Source organism: Macrobrachium nipponense, chromosome 26 (genome assembly GCF_015104395.2).
Source record: "Macrobrachium nipponense isolate FS-2020 chromosome 26, ASM1510439v2, whole genome shotgun sequence".
NCBI lineage: Eukaryota > Metazoa > Arthropoda > Malacostraca > Decapoda > Palaemonidae > Macrobrachium > Macrobrachium nipponense.
In genome coordinates, this window is record NC_087215.1 from 36,955,199 (window position 1) to 36,963,638 (window position 8,440).

General features: G+C 46.7%; 1 protein-coding gene across 1 annotated transcript; it reads right to left on the reverse strand.

Moving 5' to 3' along the window:
- Positions 1 to 1,376: 1,376 nt before the first annotated feature.
- Positions 1,377 to 7,979, reverse strand: LOC135199635 (collagen alpha-1(II) chain-like). Its single transcript, XM_064227795.1, has 2 exons — positions 6,514 to 7,979; positions 1,377 to 2,748 (listed from the first exon to the last, which is right to left on the reverse strand). Exons 1-2 carry the CDS (start codon positions 7,977 to 7,979, stop codon positions 1,377 to 1,379), a joined length of 2,838 nt encoding a protein of 945 aa, XP_064083865.1.
- Between the last annotated feature and the right edge of the window lie 461 nt (positions 7,980 to 8,440).

The window sequence follows — 8,440 nt, forward strand, 5'->3', positions numbered from 1 at the left end:
CACACACATATATGTACATACATCCATTTTTATATATGTAGAAGATATGGGAAGTAATGAAATTGGATATCTTTAAGTAATTACAAATACACATGCATACACACACATACACACACATATTTATATATATTCAATATATCTAACCATCGGGTAGTGAAACTGGAAATTTTATCTAAAAGTATTTTTCAATTATTCACAAATACATGAATTAATAAATTATTTTGTAAGTGAAAAATACTTTCAGATAAAAGATCCAGGTTCATTAGACAAGTGTTTCCTCTTGGTTATATATAATAAAGAGAACACCTGGAACAAGCCATTCTTTGAAAGATATACACCACTTTTTGGATTAGTTATTTTCGGGGCAAAAACCAGTAGCAACTGCAAGGGAGACTCGGCGACAGAACCGTTTACTTCATGGTCAACACCGGAGCTACATGTCAGTAGTGTCTTTGGGCATCGTTCAAGCGTGCGGACCTCGTCTTCAGTTGACACTGAAGAAAGCCTTGTAATCCTGGACAACGACGGACACGAGACGCAACCAAGTCTTCTGAGTTTTGAAAGCCTTCATCTACTACCAGGGAGTCGAGTTAAGGCCGTACTTCGCCGCAGTGGACCAGAATGTTCCTGCATTCTCGAAATGGACGTCATCAGACCATACTGCAGTTGCTTCGTGCTTTCTCCCGAACGACCTCTCATGCAGCTGAAAACGACGACGAACGCCGAGAAGACGATGATGAGTCATGTGGAGGCCAGCCTTCGCGTAAGATGCGAAGTCAATGGGCGGATGACGGAGGCCTTGGTGGACACTCGAACCAACTGCAGCTTCACTTCCCTTGGTCCTCATTCAAGAACTGCATGTACCATTTGAAGATAATCTTTTATAAGGGTTTCACACCATAAAGGCCATATCGCCCTTGTTCTGCATTGTGAGGTTTGTTACTGTTGCTCTCCTGGGGCAGGTGTTAACTCTTGAAATGAAGGTTGAGCAGAGTAGGGCCAAGATCACCGTTGGACTCAATGCCCCACTCGGATTCACGCTTTGTCTCGATGAAGATGCCGACAGACTGACAGATTCTGCGAGATCTGCCTCATTCTGATTTGAAAATCATGTTGGAATTGCCCAGATGTGCGTCTCCTTCTCGATCTCCACATTACACAGGAATTTTTAGTTGTGTTTGTTAAAGATTCATGAAGTTTCATTGTGGTACTTCAAGTGGTAAAGTTAAGCAATCGATCAAATTGAATGTAATTTTTATACTAGATACACCCTATGTTTAAATATAATAATGATGATTTCTCCTCTTATTATAGGCAGGGGCCTCTGCCCCTTGAGGCAGGTGGGGTCCTCTGCCCCTTGAGGCAGGTGGGGTTCTCTACCCCTTGAGGCAGGTGGAGTCCTCTGCTCCTTGAGGCAGGTGGGGTTCTCTGCCCCTTGAGACAGGTGGAGTCCTCTGCTCCTTGAGGCAGGTGGGGTTCTCTGCCCCTTGAGGCAGGTGGAGTCCTCTGCTCCTTGAGGCAGGTGGGGTTCTCTGCCCCTTGAGGCAGGTGGAGTCCTCTGCTCCTTGAGGCAGGTGGGGTTCTCTGCCCCTTAAGGCAGGTGGAGTCCTCTGCTCCTTGAGGCAGGTGGGGTTCTCTGCCCCTTGAGGCAGGTGGAGTCTTCTGCTCCTTGAGGCAGGTGGGGTTCTCTGCCCCTTGAGGCAGGTGGGGTTCTCTGCCCCTTGCTGCCCCTTGAGGCAGGTGGAGTCCTCTGCTCCTCGAGGCAGGCGGGGTTCTCTGCCCCTTGAGGCAGGTGGAGTCCTCTGCTCCTTGAGGCAGGTGGGGTTCTCTGCCCCTTGAGGCAGGTGGAGTCCTCTGCTCTTTGAGGCAGGTGGGGTTCTCTGCCCCTTGAGGCAGGTGGAGTCCTCTGCCCCTTGAGGCAGGTGGGGTCCTCTGCCCCTTGAGGCAGGTGGAGTCCTCTGCTCCTTGAGGCAGGCGGGGTTCTCTGCCCCTTGAGGCAGGTGGAGTCCTCTGCTCCTTGAGGCAGGTGGGGTTCTCTGCCCCTTGAGGCAGGTGGAGTCCTCTGCTCTTTGAGGCAGGTGGGGTTCTCTGCCCCTTGAGGCAGGTGGAGTCCTCTGCCCCTTGAGGCAGGTGGAGTCCTCTGCCCCTTGAGGCAGGTGGAGTCCTCTGCTCCTTGAGGCAGGTGGGGTTCTCTGCCCCTTGAGGCAGGTGGAGTCCTCTGCTCCTTGAGGCAGGTGGGGTTCTCTGCCCTTTGAGGCAGGTGAGTCCTCTTCTCTTTGAGGCAGGTGGGGGTTCTCTGCCCCTTGAGGCAGGTGGAGTCCTCTGCCCCTTGAGGCAGGTGGAGTCCTCTGCTCCTTGAGGCAGGTGGGGTTCTCTGCCCCTTGAGGCAGGTGGAGTCCTCTGCTCCTTGAGGCAGGTGGGGTTCTCTGCCCCTTGAGGCAGGTGGAGTCCTCTGCTCCTGAGGCAGGTGGGGTTTCTAACTGCCCTTGAGGCAGGTGGAGTCCTCTGCTCCTTGAGGCAGGTGGGGTTCTCTGCCCCTTGAGGCAGGTGGAGTCCTCTGCCCCATGAGGCAGGTGGAGTCCTCTGCCCCTTGAGGCCGGTGGTGTTCTTTGCCCCTTGACGCAGGTGGAGTCCTCTGCTCCTTGAGCAGGTGGGGTTCTCTGCCCCTTGAGGGCAGGTGGAGTCCTCTGCTCCTTGAGGCAGGTGGGGTTTTTCTCTGCCCCTTGAGACAGGTGGAGTCCTCTGCTCCTTGAGGCAGGTGGGGTTCCTCTGCCCCTTGAGGCAGACCTTACAGACCTTACATCTTGTTTTTTCGGGTTGCCCCAGGTCCCTCAGTGTGAGGCACCTCTAATGTCTACCAGAGAGTTGCTAGTACATCTTCCGGTATATTTTGCATCTTCCAATCTTGGATGGTCTGGGATGCAGTTTAGATATTTGTCGAGCTTATTCTTAAACACATCTACGCTCATCTGTATATATTCCTCAGATGAGCTGCAACGCATTGAATAGAACGCTGCATTATCGATGCTGGTGCGTAGTGGATTAATGTCCTGTGGTGCTTTCCTTATTTTTCCTGGTATAGTTTTGGGCACTATTAATCTTACCCTCCCTGCTTGCTCTTTCTGATATTTTTAGTTCATGATATTTTCTGCTATTCCTTCTATCTGTTTCCATGCCTGAATTATCATGTAGCGTTCTCTTCTCCTTTCTAGACTATATAATTTTAAGATTGTAGTCTTTCCCAGTAGTCGGTCCCCTCCTTAACTTCTTCTATTCTAGCTGTAAAGGACCTTTGTACACTCTCTATTTTTTTTTTTGTGCAATATCCTTTTGATAGTGTGGGTACCATATCATATTGCAATATTCAAGTGGACTACGAACATATGTTTTATAAAGCATAATCATGTGTTTCAGCTTTTCTTGTTTTGAAGTGCCGTAACAACATTCCCATTTTTGCTTTACATTTTGCCCAACAGAGTTGCTATTTGATCATTGCATAAACATGTTCCTATTCATCATCACACCAAGGTCTTTAACTGCTTCCTTATTTGTGATGGTCTCATTATTGGTCCCTTATATGCATATAGCTTTCTTTCTCTGTCTCCATAATTTATTGATTCAAATTTTATCAGAGTTAAATACCATCCTATTTACCTCTGCCCAATCATATACTTTGTTAAGGTCTCTTGTAGAGCGTTCCTATCTTCATCACAAGTAATTTCTCTACTTATTCTTGTGTCATCTGCGAAACTACTCACTACCGAATCCTTAACATTATTGTCTATGTCTTCAATCATAATAACAAACAGTATTGCAGCTAACACCGTACCTTGCGGCACACCGGATATTACCTTGGCTTCATCCGATTTCTCGTTCGTTTGCAATAACTATCTGTTTTCTGTTGTGTAAAAATTCTTTTAACCATCTTCCTACTTTATCCACGATATTGTGTTTTCTAATTTTCTTCGCCAATATATTATGGTCTACTTTATCAAAAGCTTTTGCAAAGTCTAAATAAACCACATCTGTTTCATTTCCGCTTTTCATATTTTTGAATATGTTTTTCACGGTGGACTAACAGTTGGGTTTGTGTACTTTTTCCGGGTACGAAACCCATGTTTGTCCTTTATTAAACAAATTATTTTTATTAAATGTTTTCATAATATTTTTCTTCATTATTCCCTTTCATACACTTTCATAATATGTGATGTTAGACTCACAGGCCTATAATTACTTGCCTCTAGTCTTGATCCACTTTTGAAAGTAGGGGTAATATATGCTAAATTTGTGCTCATCATATATCTTGCCAAAATGTATCTACACTTTGCTCTTAATAATATTGCAAGTGGCTTTTGCGATAGAATGAAACTACTTTTCTTTAACAAAAATAGCAGGAATTCCATCAGTCCCTGCAGCAGCTCCATTTTTAATTTCTTAATACCTGCACAATATCAGCTTCATTAATATCTATGTCAGCTAAATATTCACTATTTTCATCCCTTACTTCTATATCATTATCTTCATTATCTATTCTAGGGGTGAATTCTCTCTTATATCGTTCTGCCAGTATGTTGCAAATTTCCTTTTTTTCATCATTCGTTAATCTCCCTTCCAATTCTTCAGAGGGCCTATTTCTATTCTTCTTTTATTCATCTTCTTCGCATATGAGTATAATAGTTTGGGGTTTTTGCTTGATATTTAATAGGGTTTTTTTCTTCCAAGTCCCGTTTTTCATTTTCTTTTGATTGTATATAATCTTTTGTCTGCATTTTCTATCTTACTTTTTAGTTCTATAACTTTCCATGCATTTTTTTTCTTTTGCAAGACCTTTTTTCCACTTTCTGATTTTCTGGAACAAGATCCTTCTGTCTCTTGGTATGCATGAATGATGTTTACTTTTCTTCTTCGGTATATATTTTTTTCCACTATTATCTCCAATATTTTATATAATATCTCCGTATTTACCCTTATGTCATCACTTACGAAAATGTTATCAATCTTTGTTTAATTCTTCATTAATTTCTGACCATTTTATATTTTTTACTGTAGAAGTTGTATTTTCCATATCCTTCCCACTTTTTCATTTCTTGCTTATCTCTATTTTCACTTGCTTTGGAATGAACTGTTAATTCTATGACATTATGGTCTGAAATACTCGCATTATAAACTATTATTTCTTTAACAATAATTCATCTCGTTCACAAATACTAAGGTCTAAAGTATTTTCCTTTCTTGTTGGCAGGTGATTTATTTGTTGAATGTTGTATTCTAGTAGCATATCTAAATAGCTTTTCAAATTGCCTCTTATCTTCTGCTACTACTATTACTCCTCTTTTTATATGTATAAGTACAAAACCACAATCTCCTATTCGTTCTTTCCATTCTACGAAAGGAAAGTTGAAGTCACCAGATAGGAGAATAGTTCCAGTCCTTGTGATTTCTACATATATCATCCAATTTTCAATTATTAAGTCAAAACCTCTTTAGTATTAGGAGGTCTATATATTACTATGTTTCATCATTTTTTCAGATTCAAATTCTACCGCTATTAGTTCACATTCTGAGTTACTATATTGTTATTTTCATATATTTTTCCTTTTGTTTTTTGTCTTTCCCATATATTGCGGTTCCCCCTTGATTCCTATTTTTTCTATCTGATCTATAAGTTTGGAACCCTTTTATTTTGATCATCATTCCCAGTCTCTTGGGAATACCAGGTTTCACTTATATTCATTATATCTATTTCTTTTCATTTTGGGTTAGTTCTTCTAAGTACTCTATTTTTTCTTTTTGAGTTACTCGTAACTAAACCCTGCGCATTCATCACTATGATGGTTTGCGTGTTTTCTCCTTCATTTAATACTGATAGTAATAAGGATTTTCCCATGTCTCTTTCCTGTTCTGGTATGTTGTTCTTTTTTTCATTTCCAGAAATTCTGACATTAAAAAAATCCAACTTTTTCCATAATATTTGATCTTCCTTCATCATAATTATTAATTTTGTGTCTGAATCTGCCCAATTTTTTTTTTCAATTTTTCTCCGTTTCTGCAATATCCTCTTGCATAATCAAATACAGTTATTATTCTCTTGAGTAGAATTTCGGAGCTGATGCTTTGAAATTTTTTGCTGACACCTCTGCATATCTCATTGTGGTTGCTTTTCTCTTTTACCTGATATTCTTGATTTCTCTCTTTATTTGTTTCTTTCTTATTTTGGATTTTATTACTTGGTTGGTTATTTATTTGATTATGATCATGGCTACAGGTGCATATATTTTGCATTTTTTTGTCGAACTTACATCCTTTTCCTTCTTTTAGGTTTTTACATATTTTTTGGATGCAGATCTCTGCAATCATCCCCATATCCATCTAAGTATGCACATTTACCATATATTTCATAGTTTTGACATATCTTAGGATGTTTGTAGTAACATCTTTCTCCAAATCTGCAATTCCCCCCCCTCTTTTCAAAAGGTTGCAGATTTTGTCTTTCTTGTCATTTTTTTCCTCTGCTCCTTGAGGCAGGTGGAGTCCTCTGCCCCTTGAGGCAGTTGGGGTTCTCTGCCCCTTGAGGCAGGTGGAGTCCTCTGCCCTTGAGGCAGGTGGGGTTCTCTGCCCCTTGAGGCAGGTGGAGTCCTCTGCCCCTTGAGGCAGGTGGGGTTCTCTGCCCCTTGAGGCAGGTGGAGTCCTCTGCTCCTTGAGGCAGGTGGAGTCCTCTGCTCCTTGAGGCAGGTGGCAGGTGGGGTTCTCTGCCCCTTGAGCAGGTGTCCTCCTGCCCCCTTGGAGGCAGGTGGGGGTTTCTCTGCCATTGAGGCAGGTGGAGTCCTCTGCTCCTTGAGGCAGGTGGGGTTCTCTGCCCCTTGAGGCAGGTGGAGTCCTCTGCTCCTTGAGGCAGGTGGGGTCCTCTGCCCCTTGGGGCAGGTGGGTTCTCTGCCCCTTGAGGAGGCGGAGGGCCTCTGCCCTTGAGGAGGTGGGGAGGTCCTTCCTCTCCCCTTGAGGCAGGGGAGGGGTTCCTCTGCCCCCTTGAGCAGGGTAGGGGTTCCCTCCGGCCCCTTTGGGAGGAAGGTGGAGTCCTCTGCTCCTTGAGGCAGGTGGGGTTCCTCACCCTTGAGCAGGTGGAGTCCTCTGCTCCTTGAGGCAGTGGGGGTTCCTCTGCCCCTTGGGCCAGGGTGGGACTTCCTTGCCCCTTGAGGCAGGTGGGGTCCCTCTGCCCGAGGAAGGTGGGGTTCCTCTGCCCCTTGAGGAAGGGTGGGGGACTCCCTCTCCCCCTTGAGGCAGGTTGGGGTCCTCGGCCCCTTGGGGCAGGTGGGGTTCCTCTGCCCCTTGAAGGCCCCCAGGTGGAAGTCCTTCTGCCCCTTGAGGCAGGTGGGGTCCTCTGCCCTTGGGGCAGTTGGGGTTTCTCTGCCCTTGAGGGCAGGTTGGAGTCCTCTGCCTCCCCTTGAAGGCAGGTGGGGTTCCCCCTCCGCCCTTGGGCAAGGTTGGAGGTTCCCTCTCCCCTTTGAGGACAGGGGAGTCCTCTTGCCCCCTTGAGGCAGGTGGGGTCCCTCTGCCCCTTGGGGCGGCGGGGTTCCTTCTGGCCCCTTGAGGCAGGTGGGGTTCCTCTGCCCCTTGAGGCCAGGTGGGGTCCTCTGCCCCTTGGGAGGCAGGTGGGGGTTCTCTGCCCCTTTAGGCAGGTGGAGTCCCCTCTGCCTCCTTGAGGCCGGTGGGTTTCTTCTGCCCCTTGAGGCAGGTGGAGTCCCTGCTCCCCTTGAGGCAGGTGGTGTCCTCTGCCCCTTGGGGCATCGCCTTGGAGGGGTCCTCTGCCCCTTGAGGCAGTGGAGTCCTCCTTTGGGCCTTTTTTTGAGGCAGGGTTTTTTTTTGGGGGGTTTTTTTTTTTCCTCTGCCCCTTGAAGGCAGGTGGAGTCCCTCTCTCCTTGAGGCAGGTAGAGGTGTGCTTCCCTGGGAGCCTCCCCTTGAGGCGGTGGGGTTCTCTGCCCCATGAGGCAGGTGGAGTCCTCTGCCCCTTGGGGCAGGTGGGGTTCTCTGCCCCTTGAGGCAGGTGGGGTTCTCTGTGCCTTGAGGCAGGTGGGGTTCTCTACCCCTTGAGGCAGGCAGGGTCCTCTGCCCAGTGAGGCAGGAAGGGTCCGCTGGCCATTGAGGCAGGCAAGGTTCTCTACCCATTGAGGCAGGCAGGGTCCTCTGCCCCTTGAGGCAGGTGCGGTCCTCTGCCCCTTAAGGCAGGTGGGGTCCTCTGCTCCTTGAGGCAGGCGGGGTCCTCTGCCCCTTGAGGCAGGTGGGGTCCTCTGCCCCTTAAGGCAGGTGGGGTCCTCTGCTCCTTGAGGCAGGTGGGGGGTTCTCTGCCCCTTGAGGCAGGTGGGGTCCTCTGCCCCTTAAGGCAGGTGGGGTCCTCTGCTCCTTGAGGCAGCAGGGTCCCTCCTCCCCTTGAGGCAGGTGAGTCCTC

Coding starts and splice junctions, on each gene's coding strand:
- LOC135199635 (XM_064227795.1), bottom strand. CDS start 7,979: ATGGGGCAGAGAACCCCACCGCCTCAAGGGGAGGCTCCCAGGGAAGCA. Junction 2,749..6,513: donor GACTCCACCTGCCTCAAGGA/GCAGAGGAAAAA, acceptor ACCTGCCTCAAG/GAGCAGAGGACTCCACCTGT.